This window comes from Armigeres subalbatus, chromosome 1, assembly GCF_024139115.2.
Source record: "Armigeres subalbatus isolate Guangzhou_Male chromosome 1, GZ_Asu_2, whole genome shotgun sequence".
In the NCBI taxonomy this organism is placed as follows: domain Eukaryota; kingdom Metazoa; phylum Arthropoda; class Insecta; order Diptera; family Culicidae; genus Armigeres; species Armigeres subalbatus.
Window position 1 is genome coordinate 139567719 of NC_085139.1, and position 19113 is coordinate 139586831.

The 19113-nt window shown below is 39.4% G+C and overlaps 3 protein-coding genes across 4 annotated transcripts in view; 2 read left to right on the forward strand and 1 right to left on the reverse strand.

Moving 5' to 3' along the window:
- LOC134205177 (autophagy-related protein 16-1) overlaps positions 1–18943 on the forward strand; it is a 310392-nt gene extending 291449 nt beyond the window's left edge. The window contains exons 4-7 of one of the 2 annotated variants that reach the window (XM_062680183.1): positions 13293–13410; positions 17828–18089; positions 18158–18301; positions 18439–18943. In XM_062680183.1, coding sequence (XP_062536167.1) covers positions 13293–13410; positions 17828–18089; positions 18158–18301; positions 18439–18568 — 654 coding nt within the window. In that variant the 3' untranslated portion in view covers positions 18569–18943. The remainder of the gene's footprint in view (positions 1–13292; positions 13411–17827; positions 18090–18157; positions 18302–18438) is intronic. The other variant, XM_062680185.1, reaches the window with a different exon arrangement.
- The window catches only part of LOC134205178 (uncharacterized), a 429605-nt gene that overhangs the window by 324864 nt on the left and 85628 nt on the right, over positions 1–19113 (forward strand). The gene's annotated exons all lie outside the window — the stretch shown is intronic.
- Positions 1–19113, reverse strand: part of LOC134205176 (uncharacterized) — a 392624-nt gene that overhangs the window by 270425 nt on the left and 103086 nt on the right. The window lies entirely within an intron of this gene.

Genomic DNA, 19113 nt, shown 5'->3' on the forward strand with positions numbered 1-19113 from the left:
AAGTTCCATTGTATGACTTTGACGAACATAGGAAGTATTACAGTTACGAAAATCAGTCGCGATAAAAAATTGGTGTGCCATCGGCTGTTAATTAGAATACGTCACGCTGAATAATTACAAACCCCTTTCCACTCCATCGATCTTTTTTTCATTGCACTTCTATTTTTTGTACGAATCGTCACACTTCTTCACAGCTGCAGTTGTCGGTGTTGGTGTCGGGCCCTATATTTACAGTTTGAAAGCTCGTAACAGAATGTACACCGTTAATTAGGTTTATTACATAAATCAAATGACTTTCAATTAATTCACCGCAGCATCGGCGCTGAGACTTTGGCAGAATGTCGATGCCCTTGCGTGGAAGGGAGCCACCCGCCGAGGCATGCATATGCATGTAGATACCAATCAACGCAGACGATGACGAATTGTTGCTTCTGAATAAGCTGTACAGACCATGTAAAGTCGGTTATACGTGATCGAAAATGTATAATCTATTTTGTTCGGTTCTTCGCGCCCTATCGTGTTCATTAAACCTCAACCAGGGGAGCTGATGGTAAAATAAGGTTAGTCTTCCATAGCTTGCGAAGTATGTATGTCTCTTACGTTCGATGATCATTTTCAGCGAGACTGTTAAGAATTTGACTAACATTTTTCAGCACAATTTAGTTTGTTGTAAATTGTCATTAGGTGACTACAAAACGGACTCGCAGAAACATGCTGATGAAAACTGTTCAATTAATGAAAAGTGTAATGAATTTCAGTTGAACAACGAATACGTTCTTAGAAAATCTAGTCTATGTATATTTAGATTTCGGCTGGCCGCTTCGTATAAGTTCCTGTAGAATCAAATTAGAAATTTTGAACGAATATTTTCAATAATAAAGGTAATATTCGTTTTACCCAGGTTCCCCTCACACCGAAGAGTAGGCCAGTATGTTTGATATTAGGAAGAGGCGTGGTATGGCGGCGCGATGTCGTTCATTGCGAAGATGATCCACCGCGGCACGACTACTACGGTCGGCTGGCCGGCGCGTGGTGTTCCTTCAAGCTTAGGGTGAGGTCCGGCACGAATCGACTATGACGCCGCGCGATGCGGTCTTTCGTAAACGGCGTTTCCACCGAAAAGCTATATAATTACTGAAATCTGCTTTTCGAAGATTTGGAACTTCGGGGTGGCCAATAACCTCAGCTGCAGTGGCGTGTATGGCGTGCTCTAGAATATTGGAAAAAATCTGAGCCTCATTAGGTAGGATAAATTGTTCTTCTAGCTCACAACCGGAAAGAGCCCGTAAAGTACTTTCGCATTTGCCACGCAAAGCTTGTAATGAACAATTAGATGAACATTGCGTTTTGATCCGAAGAGGAAGTAGGGTTGATAGAAGAATCGAAGAATGGTTTAATAGGATAATATGAAGTTTTCTTTAATTTATTTGAGAGGAAGTATGTACATACATAACGATCAGAACAAGCACTTGATTGATGTACTAAAGCATTGCTCAACTAACTTAGTTAAAATTTGCTCTCAATTATATTAATATTCTTTACATTTGTTTTGAGGAAACTTTAGGGGAAGAGGTTTGATTATGGGTATCGTTTTGACTCAAATCTAGAACAGATCCATATTCCAAATACTCGTCATATGGAGATTTATTTTTCTTTTATTTAGTTTACTGGGGTCGCTTTTTATGCGGATGGATTTTATCAATTTCTTCGTCCACCTCAAATAAGAAACAAGCAAAAACAAACCGCATAAAAAGCGAGCCCAGTGAAGGCATATTTGCCGTTGAGCGTTAGGCAATCGGCAATCTTTTTTTTTTTTGTGGGGTTGGGTTTCGGTCACCGTAAACCGTTATTAAACCACACTGGTGGCAAGTTTACGTTTTCCAATATCTGATGATGGTTGAATGGAGTAAGCCGAAACGTTATTAAAAAACGGAAATTGTGTATTTTTCATCACCGATAAAAATCAACAAATCAGAAAATATATTTTTTAAATTGTTTGAAATTTTTACAGCTTTTAATAATAATTCTTACTTATCGACTCGAGGGTAAGATTACAAACATACAATAGCAAGAGGAGGTAATGTGAGGAACTTGAATTATCGGTAGTGATGTGACTTTTTTGATGTTGGAATTTTGCGGAAGGGCCGTTTGGCCGGAGCTCATTTGTTTGGCTGAATATGCCATTAGGACGAAAATCTTTGGGCCAAAAATGTTGTTTGGCCGAAATAGTAGTTTGGCCAAACAGGACATTCGGCTTAAAAAGTCGTTTTGCCGAATAGGTCATTTGGCCGAAAATGCCATTGGTCTTCTTCTTCTTCTTCTTCTTATTGGCATTACATCCCCACACTGGGACAGAGCCGCCTCGCAGCTTAGTGTTCATTAAGCACTTCCACAGTTATTAACTGCGAGGTTTCTAAGCCAGGTTACCATTTTTGCATTCGTATATCATGAGGCTAGCACGATGATATTTTTTATGCGCAGGGAAGTCGAGACAATTTCCAACCCGAAAATTGCCTAGACCGGCACCGGGAATCGAACCCAGCCACCCTCAGCATGGTCTTGCTTTGTAGCCACGCGTTATACCGCACGGCTAAGGAGGGCCATTGGTCGTTTGGCAGAAATGAACGTTTGACCGAAAATGTCATTAGGTCGAACAGAGTTCAGTAAGATCTGTTATTTGGTTGCATACAAAAGACATAAGCTGCTATAAGACATATGTGTTGCTCGGAAATTTCTCATTTCCAAATGCTTATTTTTCATTTCTCACTTCTTACTTCTTACTGTGGAAAGTGAGTAGCGCAATTTAAGAACTGAGAAGTGAACAATAAGGAGTGAGAAATAAGATGCCATTACTCATTACTTACTCCTCATTTCTCACTTCTCATTTCTCATTTTATCATTAATCACTTCACACTTTTCGCATTCACTGTTCGCAGAAACGACAATTTCGGCCGTATTACCCAGTTCGACCAATAAGCATTTTCGGCCAAATGACCTATTTGGCCCAACGACCTGTTCGGTAAGATATCATTTTTGACCATACGGCCAAATAAAGTTTTTGGCCAAATTACCCTTTTTGCCAAACGATCCTTTCGACCAAATGGCCAGTTCGGCCAGACGATTTGGTCATATATCTTTTTCGGTCATATGACATTTTCAGCCAAACTGTTTTCGGCCTAATTGTTCGGCCTAAAATTCAATTCAGTCAAATAGTATTCTGCTAGATAACTTTCGACATAACTTATTCACTTTTTGTTTTTCTTCCTAAGCAATGGAGGGGGAATCTGCTCAACAGACATCCTGGGTTGTCCAGAAAGTGCGGGGTTAGGGACCACCTACAACAGCAAACGAGGGAGGCAGGACTACATCCCTGACCCGCACCATTTCCATTGCCGCCAAGCCGATAGTCCCTTCGGTACAACCAGAAAGTAATGCTTCAAAGGGAAACCAGTGCACAACGCACCCTCGAGGTTAGCTGCGTGTCCTTGCAGCACCGAACATCGTGGCTCGCTTTTTTAGAAGAACACCATGGTATCGTGCCAGCGCATTGCCGGCTTTCCAGGTGGCCTATGTCCTCGGAAGGTGGGAAGGGTCGACTTCGCGCCTGCTTCCCTCTGCACGACTGGTATCAAGAATGATGATACCGCATGCACCAAAAATTGAATCCGAGGGAAAGGAGGGAGAAGGGAGGGAGTTCAGGTCAAAATCGTCGGCCTCATCGAAGCGCAGTATAAAGATTTTATCTGCAGAGTCCTGCATGTCCTAACGAAGTTTTGTCTGACCCCATGAATGTAGTCGCTGAAGTGAGGCAAGGCTGTATTTTATCTTTTCTCTCTACTGTTCCTTATCGTAATCGTCGAGATCATGGTGCGTGCGATTGACCGTGTACTAAACCGTGGGCTGCTCTGGTAGCCAATAAATTACTTTACGGGTTCGGGTCGGGTTCGGGTTTGGAAAATTAGAACAATGTCTGGTTCTGGTCGGGTACGGGTTTGTGAGATGATAAAATGTCGGGTCTGGGGTCGGGTACGAGTTTGAAAAATGAAGTATTGAATATTTTTTTATTCGTTTCTGGTAATTTTAAGGCTTGTTCGTTGTTTTGGGGTGTAAAGAGAAATATACAATATCTAGTTTGAGTTTTCCGCCAAAAATTTGTTCGGGTTCAGCTCGGGTTTAAGATTGCAAAAATGGTCGGGTACGGGTTGGGTTCGGGTTCGATAAGAGCTTTTATTCCGGTTTCAGGTCGGGTCCGGGTTTGAAAGGAATTTCTAAATCGGGTTCGGGTCGGGTTCGGGTTTACAAAATGTGAAACCCGACCATCTCTATGGAGCACCTAAACGTTTTCAATTAGGCTGACCACGACCACGTTTTCAATTCGGCTGAAAACCGATATCTGTGACCTGCATGCTAATGTGTTGAACGGAGACGGGTCGTTTGGCTGAATCCCATTAGGCCGAAAGCCATTTGGCCGAATGCCACTAGACCAAACAAACCATTATTCCGGAACCCATTTGCCCAAAAGCCATTTTGCCGAAAGGGTCCTTTCACGTCTCACTTCTCACTTCTCATCTCTCACTTTTCACTGTGAAAAGTGAGTTAGGGTACCCAAGCAACACCGCTTGTTTCTCAGTGAGTAACAACAACTGTAGTGTGACTTACTAAAGGTCTGAATTATGCCAACGCGTCGTATTTGGAACACGTCCTGCGGCTACAATGCAAATAAAAACACAAAAACCAATCGGGAATTGAACCATAGACCTTGAGATTTGTAACCTTTAATATAACCATCACACCATCAATGCTTTTTGGAGATTCTCCTACAAGTGCACTACATGAATAACATAATCATTTGTATCATCATTGTACCTTATACGGGACATGAAGGGGATTGTCAAAAATAAATTTCTGCTCAGCTGAGCTGGAAAGTGCTTTGCAACATATCAGAAACATTATCGTAACATCAATGAACCAAAGAGTTATTAATACTGCAACTTATCTGTTTTGTTTCTGATATGAAACACATTAAATTCGAAATCACCCAAAAGTCAGATGCGTGGCATATTACAACTTGCAACGCTACTTAAACGGAAATGAAACATTGTGTGTTTCTGCAATTGGAAAGTGGCTTAAATGTGATTCGATGTATTGCCAGTGTCTTCAATGCAATTTATTAGGAACAAACAGGTATTTGAAAGATGTTGCGCGTGCTGCTTGGGTAGTGAGACGTCTCACTTTTCACTCCTCATTTTCCACTTCTCACTGTGAAAAGTGAGTAGTGCGAAGTGGTTAGACTTCACGCTTTCCACTTTTTACTGTGAGAAGGGAGAAATGAGGAATGAGAATGACTCCTAATTTCTCACTTCTCCAAAGATCTATTCGACCAAATGGCCGTTTCGGTCAAATGACCCTTTCGGCCAAACGACCCTTTCGGCCAAATGACTCTTTCGGCCAAATGACTCTTTCGGGCAAATGACCCTTTTGGCCTAATTACCCTTTCGGCCAAATGATCCATTCGGCCAAACGATTTCGGCTAAACAACCTTTTCTGCCAAATAACCCTTTCGGTCAAACGACCCTTTCGGCCAAATGACTTTCGGCCTAATGGTCTGTTCGGCCAAATGGTATACTCTGCCAAAAATATTCGGCCAAATGTCATTCAGCCGAACGGTATTCGGCCAAACGGCCCTTTCCCGTCTTGAACACGTGATCCTACCAATCTTTCTGCTGATCTGAGCCCACAGTAGTCCATCGGTAGCAGCCGATAGTTAATCGAAGACCTCACCGCACAGTGGTTCGCTCTAGAACAAAGGGTGGCCAAAACCTCAAAATGTCCCTTAAAGTTAGTTTTATGTTTGTATCATGGTATTTCGAGGCTTTTTGTCACTTACAGACTTGATCGTGGGTGTTGCACTGTTGCAAGCATTACTTTAGTAATATATAGCAGTTTTTCGGCATTTCTGTGAATAGCAAATACTTTTATTTTACATCTTAATTCGGTTTTTGAAAACTGATCGTTACAGAGACGATCTCACATGCTATAAAACTAGTTAATACTATTCCATTCAATTCCACAATTTGATTGTTATTTTACAGATACGTATTTCGACTCCAACAGCAACGCCGTCTTCAGTGTTTCGTACTTGACTCAAGTGGTGGAATTAAAAAGGGTAGTATTAACTCGTCCAAGTAACACTCGGCAAGTGAAGATATTCCACAAAAAAACTCTAAATAGTTTTCCTATCACAATAATTGCTTGCTAAATACTGGCTGTCCATGTGCTAAGACAAGATAAAACAAAAGATGATCTATTTGTTCACAACGTAATAATATATTTCAAAAGGTCAGTGGACAGTGCTGCGAAACGTTGTTTCTTGACTAAAGTTACTGTTGTCGTAGTAAATTCCATACAAACTTCAAACGGCTTGTGCTCTGTTCAATTACAATCAACTCTCAAAAATTTGAAAGACTATTGAAATAGCAAATGTTAAACGATAACATAACAAAGACAAATATAGTAGTAGTGTGTGATTTGATTGATAGAATCGCGGTAGCTTTATTCATCTGTTATGCTTGTTCAAATAGTTGTTTCGGTTCAGCTTTTCAGTTCAAATATCAGTAAAAATATTGTTTATTGCTGGCAAGGATAGTTTAGCTTGAGATAAAACATTAGAAACTATTGAAACTATTTATAGGTAGAATCATTTTTATTGCAAAGTGATGAACCATGCTAATATCCAATACTATGAGTTTTCATATACTCTAGAAAAGCTTTCAGCATGATTACATATTTCGGATTAATAGACAAAAACAAAATCCCAACAGTAAAATCCATGTGAAAAAAAATCTAAAATTGAGAGAGTCTCGGATGCCAGGAACAGATTTTTGGAAGTAAGACACTTAAATCTAATAATTAGAAAAAGGCATTTTTAAGGCTCTTGTGAACAAAAAATACGCATTTGTAAGGTTTCAATTAGAAACAGACCAAAAAATACTAAGCACAATCTGAGACGAGACCTGCAAAGACGCTGCTTCTTTTCTCTTGTTATGACACTTGTTCTTCTTTTCATCACAGTTGACCATCAAGTTTCAACTGTTTACTTGACTGTTTCACCTAAGCCCCAGGTGGACCCTTCTGAGCACAATAAAAGTGTGTCCAATTCACGAATTAGTAAATTCATATTCATAAGGATTTTTATACCGGGAATAAAACACAGGTTTATTACTGATTATTAACAAGCTAAACGGATGGTTTGGAATACTCGTTGAAGTAAAAAAGTCTTCGTAAAACAAAAATGATGTGGAATATTTTATTTGGGATACCAATACTTTCACTCAAAACGCTGCTGGCTGCACCTGACAGTTCGTGACAGCAGTTGACTGGCAGCAGCTGAAGCTACATTTTTTCCTCTTTGCAAGTCCCGTCCCAGAGCACAATTTATACAAAAACGTTAAAAAAGCAGCTTATCGCAACTTTTCGCAAAACAAAATAGTGATTAATAGAAAGCTATTGCTTTCAGCTTTGTAATGAGCATAGAATCATTATGTGCACTCATTGGCACATATACTTTTGGATCACTTCAATAAAAAAATGTAAGTATTTTAATTCAATTTGTATATAAAGTTAACTTAAGTTGACTTCTGTCACCTATATTTGACATAGGCATACTATTTAAGACCCTGATAATGAAGTCTTGAAATAATATTGGGGTCAGCGATGTAATTGAAGCCGTACGACGCTGATCCAAACGCATTGTCAAACAGCGTTTTCAATTAGAAATAAACACTCATTTCAATTAAAAATGATGTAACAAAGTCAAAACTCAACAGAACTTCTTCAAATTTTGAATTTGAACCACATAAGTATCCTATAAAATGAGAAAAATATAATTCCGACCGAAATACGAATTTCGATTTTTGAGGTTTTGGCTGCCTTCGAACCATTGTGCACCGTTCCGTTGTTCAAGTTGCTCTTCCGTTGATAGTGGTAGATCCAGCCCAGCTACTTTGCGTAGTCACGAGTTACATGCGTTACACGTTTTGTGCTCTGTTGAAAGCTTTGATTGTAAGCATACTGCATCTAGGTAATGAACTGGTTATATATTCTAACTGCGGCATATTCGGATGTTCTTGATGTCGGAGAAAAATTTACCGTCGATTTCATTTTTCGTTTCAAGATTTTGTTATCTTGTGGTTTTGTGATTATTTAATTCAGAAGAAAAGATACTTCTAACTCCCATTCCATGAGCTGCTGCAAACTTTATGTATTGTTGTCACTCGTTACGTTGTTAAGATTATTCGATCCGATCACCGGTCTGTACATTTCGTTTTTTCCTACGTCCGTTACATGCCTGCTCTAGACATGACTAGAAATTTTTTTTCAAGTCGTCGGGTTTACTTCGTGTAGGCATTGACCTAAGAAGCAGTTTCCAAGTCATTAATGGCGCCACATCATTGGTAGAATGCAGCTCTCGATGCCAGAATATTCGCGTCCCATCAAGAAAATTTCCTGCAACGTTACAAAGTCGAGATTGCGGAATGTAGTTCGCCATAGCATATCCTGTTAACTCTACGAAGGAAAACAACCTTTATTTTCATGTTCAAATTTTAAAATTGTAAAGTAAAGTAAGTCTGCCATATGAGTTGTGTCAACTTATCTATTTTCTATCTAATGATATGCATTTATCTTTCCAGTGATAATGAAGAGCGATAATATTTAAAGTGAACTTAATGATGGGTTTTAAATTAGGTACGCTTCAGATTGTGTTCATTGTTGCCTTTATGCGCATTGAGCAATAAATTAAGAAACATTAAAACTAGAGTAAGCAATCACTTTTCGCGTCCATCCAAAGAAAAGTGCGACCAATCGAGACCGGGTTAATTGACGGACAATTCCAACATGCTAATTGCAAACTAGATGCGGGCAGACTTGCCATGGATAGCGCAAAATGTAGTTGGCTTTAGAGCACGCAATAAATTGCCTCTTCTTAATAAGAATTAATTGCACCATTATATTGTTTGTTGCTAGTGGTGGTGGAAGCATGGGTCCACAGCCATCGAACTTTTCCGGCCGCTCCCCATCTTTGCATGGGGAATCACTACGGGCGCGTGTCTGCGGTGCTGTTCCAGATTTATTCATTTATAGACGCTGCGTGAAACTAGATTTTCAACCATCTGCTTCGGCTCGCTGAGTCGTCCTCAATAAATCAATGAAATATGATGAACCTCCTCAGGTTGATGAACGTTGGCGGTATTGTGCTTTTGTAGTGTTCGGTGGTGTATTGGAATGTGATGAAGATGAGTGAAAAGTATTAGAAAGGGGAGTTAATAATATTGTTAATTGAGCTGTCTATCTTGACAGACTAATATTGATATAATCAAATCTTAGTTCATTTTCTAATTTCCCAATTTGGAATCTACATGAGGTGTGCATATGCATAATTGCTTATGAGTAGCTTAAAAATGGTAAGAAAAGTAATCATCCAATTGGAGATGGCACCAAAAAGCACATTTCATAATAATTATTTTATGCTCTTTCACTCATAGTAGCACATATGATTAATTTTCAACAAAGTACGAATAATAGTAGTCTTAGTCTTACTTAGTCTTTTTTTTCTGTTTTCGCTTCAGTTTAGTATTTCAATTCTGATATACTGCTTCTGATTTTTCAACTTTCCTCAAGATACATTCAACAAGCGCCAGAATTAATCGGATGCCATCCTCTCGCATATTTTCTCCATGACATCCTTCAAAGGTTGACGTACTGAGCAACGGAAATGAGTCATTCCTCATCTGCACCATCCAAGAGCTTCTGTCATTCTGCTTCAACGGTTAAGCAGAACAACCTGTTGTGAAAATCAACAACACCCGGGAGAGGGCACACAACAGAACTGGTCTAACTAGTTCATCTCATGATCCCCTATGGATCAATGCTCAGCCTTCTTCGGCCAACCGTCCATCGTTGGATGGCTGCGCAATGATGAAGATCATCGCCGGATTGAAGGAAATTCGTAAATGCCAATCGTCCATCGCGCGGCTGCACTTTGGCATTAGGGCGTCTGGCCATAGACCACCTTCCGAGACCTCTCCGGGAGCTTCGCATTTCTGGTTAGGGCAGAAAGAAAGTGGCTTTTCTTCCCGTTTGGAACATCCGAAATTGGGTCAATTCGCTGCAGGCCGCCAGTTGCGACCACGCTTCAAGCAGCGGCAGCTGGGATAAAAAGTGAAACAATATGCATTTATATTCCAGCCCGTATGAATTTAATAGACGTTTTATAAATTGCATGTGCGTTTCCACAATGCCTTGCTTTGTGGAGAACGCGCGCAACCTGCGCCTATGCGCGCGCGCTCGCAAACTTTGATGTATCTAACTCGAATTGATCTTCTCGCTTGCAAGTAGGTAGTGTTTGAGCGCCCAGGCTGGCTGGCTGCCAAGAATGGGGGTTCCAAATACGGGCAAAAGCAATTCGTTGGCCGGGTACCGTGCTAGCAAGTGGTGAATGTCGTGAAAGCATTTTCCGCGTGCAGTTTCGCAGTTGTGATTTGGTGGGAAGCTTTGCTTGTCAGGAGCGCTCGAATCGGGGTCTGTATATTGCCATTACAGGTGTAGCTCAATTTTATTTGACTCGTGTTGAAATACGCAAATTGAGTGATAGCATATGTGCTTGTTTAAAATTAAATTAGATATTGAGAGTTTCGTGCAATCCAATTCAGAATCTGCAAATTTTCAGAAATTTGTGATCATTTCAAATTTCATGGATTTTTCTGGATGTGTTGATACAAATGGACTAGTTTTACAGGCTTCAGCAAGAAAACTCCGAAACATCGACAAATTCATGGATTGAACTTTTTGAAAAATCGTCAGATTTGAAACACGCTTGACTTTTGATGTATGTATTATGAATTACGACCTGAGTCTGAGTCTTTGTGGCGTTTCGTTTTTTGTAAAGCTTATTCACTAAGGTATTCAGGATGCAATTGAAAATAATCATAAGGTTCACCTTCGTGATTGAAATCCGCAAAGCAAGTTTCTAATCGTTTACATTAAAGTAAAACAATTGGAATTTGTGTATGTGTGCAAACAAGGTTGCATATTGAAATAAAGCGTTTAGGATTATAATAGATAGAAAAGAAATCAACGACATTTGAGTAAACATCAGGGTTCGCAAAATTGAGCATTGCCTCTAGCCATCCTCCCATACGGAGTAACCTGTTCGATTCCTGCTGGACTGCTAGTTGCGAATAGAAAATATTTAATCATCAATGTGGCTGCTATAGTGATATGAGATGGTGATGATGATGTCGATGGAAAACCGGGTTGCAACAGATTAAGAGCATCTTGCCCATCTTGCCAGGAAAAAACCACTTCGTCGTCGTCAACGTTTATCGGAACAGAAAAGTCGTACCAAACTGGTTCGTTTGTTGGATGCATTTGTCGCTTTTTAGAGGAAATCTGCTGCTGCACTGGAAGGGATATCTGACAAAAGCGTTCGCTTGGAGCTCATAATATAAAACTGAAGCGTTACTGCCATCTAAATGGGATTAACACCGACGATGTATATGGTAAAGGCAATTACGAAGCCTTGTGGGGTGTGATTAAGATTGGGATTAAAGTATGTGAATGGATAATACCGATATGGACCAAGGAACCGAGCAACCTCACTTTACATGCACTTTTCATTAAGTTATTTTTCATTGATAGTTATTATGATGATTATTTGGAATAAGTAGAGACAATATTTGTCGTCATTATATTTGAATACTGAGAAGTGAAACTTATGCGCACAGCTTCGATTGATACGTATAAGGTGGAACATCTTGGAACTTTTTGGAATACGAATTATGTTACCCATAGATTATATTGCGGATTGGTACTTTGAAATAAAATGAATGCGCGGTGCTTTTTTCGTCTATTTACGATACCCAAGACGGACAACTCCAGGACGATTCTTGCATCAAGTATCTGGATTGCCGGATAGTATTCGATTACTGGGAAATGAACTTTCCTTTTCGAATTTGTAAAACTTGTCAAAAGCCTTTAGTTTTTATTTCCCACCGCTGGGTCATTGAAGATTCCTAATATAAATGAGCCAGAAGTGAAAATAATTTCACATTTTCTCGACCCATCGCGCTTCCATTTTATTGTACCTTAAAATCGCAGTCCCAGATCACACACAAACACTGTGTGGTCTTTCGTACCAATCAGAAATCCCGTTGTCGACCATGTCGTCCGGTGCTGCCCATCTAATCAGTAGGCCATTGGGTCCAATTTGGAAAACGTTTAATTTGTTCCGAAATGCGGATTACTTTTTCACATGCGACCAGGGCCAAACGATCGTCTCACTTTTTTTTTCCCACATCGAACCATTCGTGGACGAAATCATCCAAAACATAAACGAAAAAAGCGACACTGAACTGAACTCTACCGAGACTTGATTTGCGCTTTCGCTCGGGGTCCCACCCACAATCTTGATGCACCACACCGCTACATCACCTTGTCGAAATAGTAGGTACGCCGCGTCGGTGTTGATGGCGTGAGTTGATTAGTTTTTCCTTGCCTTACTGCCTTCACTATTGGTGAATCGGCATTTGGCAGTTTCGAAGGAATTGTTTTCTTGTCGTGCTGCCGCCACCGCCGTTGCTCAATTTCTTCTGATTTCTGGGAATTTTCACTTTCCAACTGGCAAACTTTGAGCTAAAGGGCTGCCCCACCATCCGGGCCATCAGCTCAACATGAAATTGTCTCTTTTTGTTGTGTTTGCCATCGACTAACGCCTGACTTCATGTTCTCAAGATTAGTTCGGTGTTCAAATGCTTTGATTCGGCTTCCTTTGTTGGTGAAGCTTCCCAGTCTTGCGTGCAGACAGAAGTGGGTATGAATGATACCCAAATCACACATTCACGCCAATTTGAGTTTCGAAGTTGCGTGAGACGGCGATGGACATATTATTTGGCATGGGTGTGTGGCGCTTTGTGGTTGAACTGTTTATAGCTATGTTGGCGCTATGAGAAGGGTTCGAGAAAATTACTAGACTCACCGCGTGAAGTGTGATGCCCCACTGTGAAAAGGTGAGGAAATTGGAACTATGGATGTCTGACTGATGGTCGAGTGAAAAGAAAGTGAAAGATTGAGGGCTCGGGAAAAAAATGGACCGCGTTACCACACTCTACTGCGACCCACGTGAAGATGATTTGTTTTGAATGATCACATTTTCTTTGTCTGCGTTTTGATAACAATCGTTTTGTTGCATAGTGATTAATTTCTTTTACGATTCTGTTCTTTGTTTTTATTTATAGCATACTCTAACGGGTCACAGTGGAAAGGTGCTGGCAGCGAAATTTCTTGGAACCACCTTCCTGGTCACGGGAAGCCACGATCGGACGCTTAAAATCTGGGACCTCAAAAATCGGTCGTGTAAGTATTTTTAACACCCTCCTCAGTTCGTGTTCAAATAATAGAAGCAAGTGTCGATTTCTAGATCAGTCTGTCCGTCGTTTTAGCCTTGCGGAGTAAATCTCGCTTCAATATATTTTTGGCGTACCAAAATCCTTTGGTGAAATTTTAGTTTAACTGTTTTTACCCGTCGATGATTTGCATCATTGTAGATGGTATCTACAATACCAGCGAGAAAATACCAGCGAGAAAAATGAAATGTGATTCAAATTTGTCAAAAATAACAATAATATTTTTTAATTGTATTCGGTTTTAAATAACAGATCGTTTTTACATGCTTATACCACAATAAAATTGTAAAGAAATCTTCTTCTTATCAGAAAAAAAATATAGAAGAACTATCAGATTGATTTAACCTTCGCTTTTATTTATAGGCTCAGCCGTGTATGAAACTTAACGAAGCTACAATTCTATAAAATATTTACAATGATATATTTTTATTATTAACCATTAGTAGATGGAGAGGGACGTGCAGCAACGTACTCGTGATGGCTTGAGGTTGATACCGCTAGGAAGTTGAAGAATTTCAATCAAATATGTCAAGAAAATATTACCAGAATCTTGAGCATAGAACTAAAAGACCGTACTCGCCTAGGAGTTCTGGACAACCATATTTGAGGATTAAGATTACCAGACCTAATTACGTAACGCAAAATTTGACCATTTCCAACCCCCAGTGTGACATTTTTGTATAAAGCATCTGAAAATTTTGTATGGGTCGTCACACTTGAGTCAACCCGGGCCCCCCTCTAAGCGTTACGTAATTTATGGATGTTCCCTAACTGTAATGATTTTGTTGGTGAAAATGTAAGAACAATTTGTTATCACTCAGATATATCAACAGATTTTACTTTACTACTCGGGAAACAAATTATGAGGGTCATGTTGTTTGTTTACTTTAGCGGATTGATCGAAAATCTCACGGGTGAGTGGAAGAACGGCAAATCGTTGAATCTCGTTGATAATCAAGGTTTTGCTCAAAATTTTTATTACAACTTGATAATGCATAACTAATTTAGATTTGTCTGTTTCAACAACTTCTTCTTTTTCTTATTATTGGCATTACATCCCCCACTGGGACATTGGCGCCTCGCTGTTTAGTGTTCATTCAGCACTTCCACAGTTATTAACCGCGAGTTTCTAAGCCAAGTTACCATTTTTGCATTCGTATATCATGAGGCTTGCACGATAATACTTTTATGCCCAGGGAAGTCGAGACAACTTTCAAACAGAAAATTGCCTAGACCGGCACCGGGAATCGAACACAGCCACCCCCATGCTTAATAGCCGCGAATCTTACCGCTAGGCTAAGGAGGGCCCCCTCAACAACTTATAATGTCTTTATAATGGAATTATTGTATTTAAGGAGAAGAAAACTAAAATATATGTAACAATTTTGAAGGATTTTGTTATGCGACTTCCCACTGGTAATGAGAGCGATGGCCAAATTTATCTCCAAGCCTATTGTCACCCCGTATTAATAATTATTGGGTAATAACGGTTTTACGAATGATCAGCGACAGAAAAAGTTACTTCAACTACACTCAAACAGGCAATATCCAGCGAACAATCAAGTCTCCAGTCCTTTTCATATTTTACTGTGCGAATGAATATGACATATTACCCAAGGCAGGGTTTTAAACTTTAGTTTACCTAAGATTGACTTTATTCAACTCAAATGTGGGTTGTTGTACTGAAAAATCTCGGGTGGAGCCATGCATATTGCCCTATTTTTGACAACAATCATGAAAAAGAAAGTAAAAACTACTTAAATTTTTAATAAAATTTGATGCGATATTATCATCAGTAAGTATTTTGAACTTAAATTTTGAGATGATTTATCTGTCAAGAAATCGCCTAAATTTCATAATTGGGCTAAAAACAAAATCCAAACCCGCATATGTCTCGCAATAAGCCATTTTATGAGACTGTTTCGATCAGCTGATCGAAATTTTAAGTGGACGGATCGGTCTTTGTTTTGGTTAATTTGCATCATCATCATTTCGTCATCATCATCACCATCATTTCATTCCATTTTCGCAAATGTTCCTTGTAAAATGTAAATATTAGTGTTAGGTCTCCTGTCTTTTGAGCTTTCTATAAAATGGCTTATTCCGAGGTTCAATCCGGTTTCGTGGTACAAAAAAAGTAATGCACACTGCAGTGGTTTTCTCAAAGATGTTAAGAGAAATTTTTTTTTTAAGTGACGTCAGATCTCGACGTTTCATGCATTTTTAAGTCATTTGGCATCAAAAACAAAAATTCGATTTTTGACTTTTCCTTTGATCCCCCCCCCCTTGGGAAAATTTTCATGGGTAAAAATTTCAAAACTGGGGTCATATTTTGGGGTAATGAAACTTGTGAGCAAAGTCGTTTTTTGAAATTCGAAAATGTCATTTTCATTGGCACCCTAATGATCATTCGGCACAAATTTCATGTTTTTTTCGTTCATGGGATAGTATTCACCCATGTATTTATATAGGTCCGTCACTTTCACGCACCAGCGAGTGAACTAAATGGACTGTCACTGCGGGCTGTGTGTGCGATGAGAAAAGATCCTATAAATCTTAGTCACTGTAAGACTGAGAATTCGCAACCCTGATCACCATTGTTGCGTGCGGTATCAAAATAGAACTTCCCAAAGCATAAATATTCAATATAAATCTCCCCGCAATTTAAATCCATTCTGATTTTATTGTTGATGCAGTTTCCATAAGTGACAAACATTTGAAATTCCCGTGAATTTTGCAGATGCAAAGGACTGCCTATATTTGACTGCCCCGAATATGTAGTAAGACCATCTTTTTCTTTTTCTTCTATAAACATACAAATGAATTTCTGTCTGTCTGACCCTTATAGATTCGGAAAATACTGAACCGATCGGTGTGAAATTTGGTATACAGGGGTTTTTCGGACCGAAAAAGATTCTTAAGATGGTTCAAGATCCCTCCCCCTCTGGAAGGGAGGCCTCCCATGAAAATGAATCACAATTTTCCACATAACTCGAGAATTAATCAAATGGAGCCAAATGTGGCATGTAGAAGTTTTTTGTGACAAGAAATGTTTCTATGATGGTATGGGACCCCTCCCCGCTCTAGAAGGGGAGTCCCATGTAAATAGAACATAAATATCTGCAGAACTCGAGATTCAATCAAGCAAATTGGACCAAATTTGGCATGTGAAGGTTTTTAAAACAATATGGTTTTGAGGTGATTCGAGACCCCTCCCCGCTCTGGAAGGGGTGTCATTTACAAATGCAGCACAGATTTCCGCATAACTCATCATTATCTGTCAGTTGGATTTTAAATATTATAAATAAATAAATAAATAAATAAATAAATAAATAACTCGAGAACTAATCATGGAAATGGAACTAAATTTGGCATTTGAAAAAACTCAAGTTTTGACGTTTGGCGAGACGAAGTTCGACGGGTCAGCTAATTCTGCCCATGATTGCATATTTGTACCATTTGCATTTTTGCTGATTTTGAGTTAAGGTTAGGAATCGTCTCCAAATTGTTAGTTCTTTTATCTGACTAAGTTCTAGAAAACTCGAAAAATCTACCAAGTTGTTTAGTAACATTGGACAAAGTGACCGCATAACAGTAACACTGGGCAATCGCCAGTATGCCAAGTTTCTCGGACGAAAAATTTTGCAAATAATTTTCATTGAATCAACAAGTAATGTAAAAGTCGTTGAGGTAGATTTCAACTGACAAAAGTTTATCTGTAAATTTTGACTATTTTTAGAAAATTAATTAGTTTTCCATATTCATGCATATCAGAAACTTATAAACCTTAGAAGTGAAATGTCGCTGCGATCCCCTTTGTTCTCTTCCAAAACATGCTCGGTACACAACTGTCAAAACGAATTAATTTGAATACAATAGCTTTCATATTGTTCTGTTGATTGTGCTATTCAAATTAATTCATGAAAAAAATTCACTTGGGTCCTTTTGAAAAGTTAAGCGAGAATTCAAATATGCCTGATAGACTCTTTAAAAAAAAAGCTTTGATACATATCTCTACAAAACGATGTAGGTATTATCGTTGTATTATTCAATTCAATTAAAGTTAATTGCCTATGTTCCGGGCATTAAACCACCCGACTTGGACATTAATTTACAATGTTCTGAAAACTCAGATGTTTATATTGTATATTATGTGGAAGATTTTGATTTGAAAAATGTATTGGAGGTAACCACTTTCCCACAGGACTGAGGGTCGTGAGTTCGATTCCCGAGTCAATACATTTTTTAAATCAAAATCAGATTTTAGAACGTTGAATCATTGATTTATTTGCGTTATGAGCTCATTTTTCATCCTATTCTAACCCCCGTTACCCTATGTGTTAACCATTTTCTTCTCCCCCGAACAGGTACGGAAACCAAATTCGCCGGCTCCAGTTGCAACGACTTGGTCACGACCGACAGCTTTTCCATCATTAGCGGTCACTTCGATAAGAAAATCCGTTTCTGGGACACCCGAACGGCTGACTGCACCGCCAACGATGTCCCGCTGCAAGGTAAAATCACCTCGCTGGACCTATCCAAGGACGGCAAGTTTCTGCTGTGCTGCGTGAGGGACGATACCATCAACCTGCTCGACCTGCGGCAAAATAAGATTGTGCGGACGTTCCGGTATGTTGGAAATATTTCAATGCTAGTTGTATGGTAGAAAATGGACTGTGTTTTTTTGTTTTGTGTAGACATGATCTCTATAAAGTGGGATGTGATTGGGCTCGGATAGCTTTTAATCCCACATGTCAACGAATAGCTGCCGGAGCAGCTGACGGGTCCGTTTATATCTGGAATATAAACGGTCCTCTGGAAACAGTGTTAAAGGATCCCAAGTGAGTAGACTGGCATCATACTAAATGTGTGTTTGTTTGTTGCTTATTTTGTCCCTTGTCCCATGTCATTATTATTATTATTTTGTATGCTAATAGTTGCTTTAATTTTAATTCGAATCCCAATTTCAAATTTTGAGGTCTGATCGTCATTGGTTTTTTCACAGTGGAAGTGGCGCCGCGGTGACCGCCGTCAGTTGGCACCCATTCAGTTCCGTCCTGGCATCGGTAGATCGGGCGAAAAAGTGCACAATCTGGTCGAACGCTTAGCGAACCGCCATCAGTCGATTCCGAACCGCTATCAAGACTTGTTTCTGCAGTTCTATAGTCTCCGCTCCATTCGATCGTCCCTCTTATCGAAGCATCACCATTTCGTCACAAGCAAAAAAGGGATCCGCTGCGCGTGTTTGTGGTGTCGTCATTGTACATTTGTGCTACGTTGTATGAGCGAGTTACAGTGTTTTTGTATCAAAAGAAAAAAGTGTTTTTTTTCGTATTAAAATTCTAGATATTACGTTTTCTCTAATATACATTTGAAATTTTCTACTTTGAATAATTTTACAAAAGTTTTTCGGTGAATATGATATATTGCGCGTTTCCACAATAGAAATGTATTCTTTAGAACGATGACTATTGAGATACAAATGGTGCCATTATTTTAATCCGAAAGATCCCTTTCCAAAGATCAGCTTTCTCTTTTTTGTGTGACTCAGAACCGCAACACAAATAAGGATTCTCCTCGCAGCAGCATTCACTTGTAGTGACCTCCATATGAGCGTGACCAACCATGAAACAGGTTTCCCAATATGCCCCTC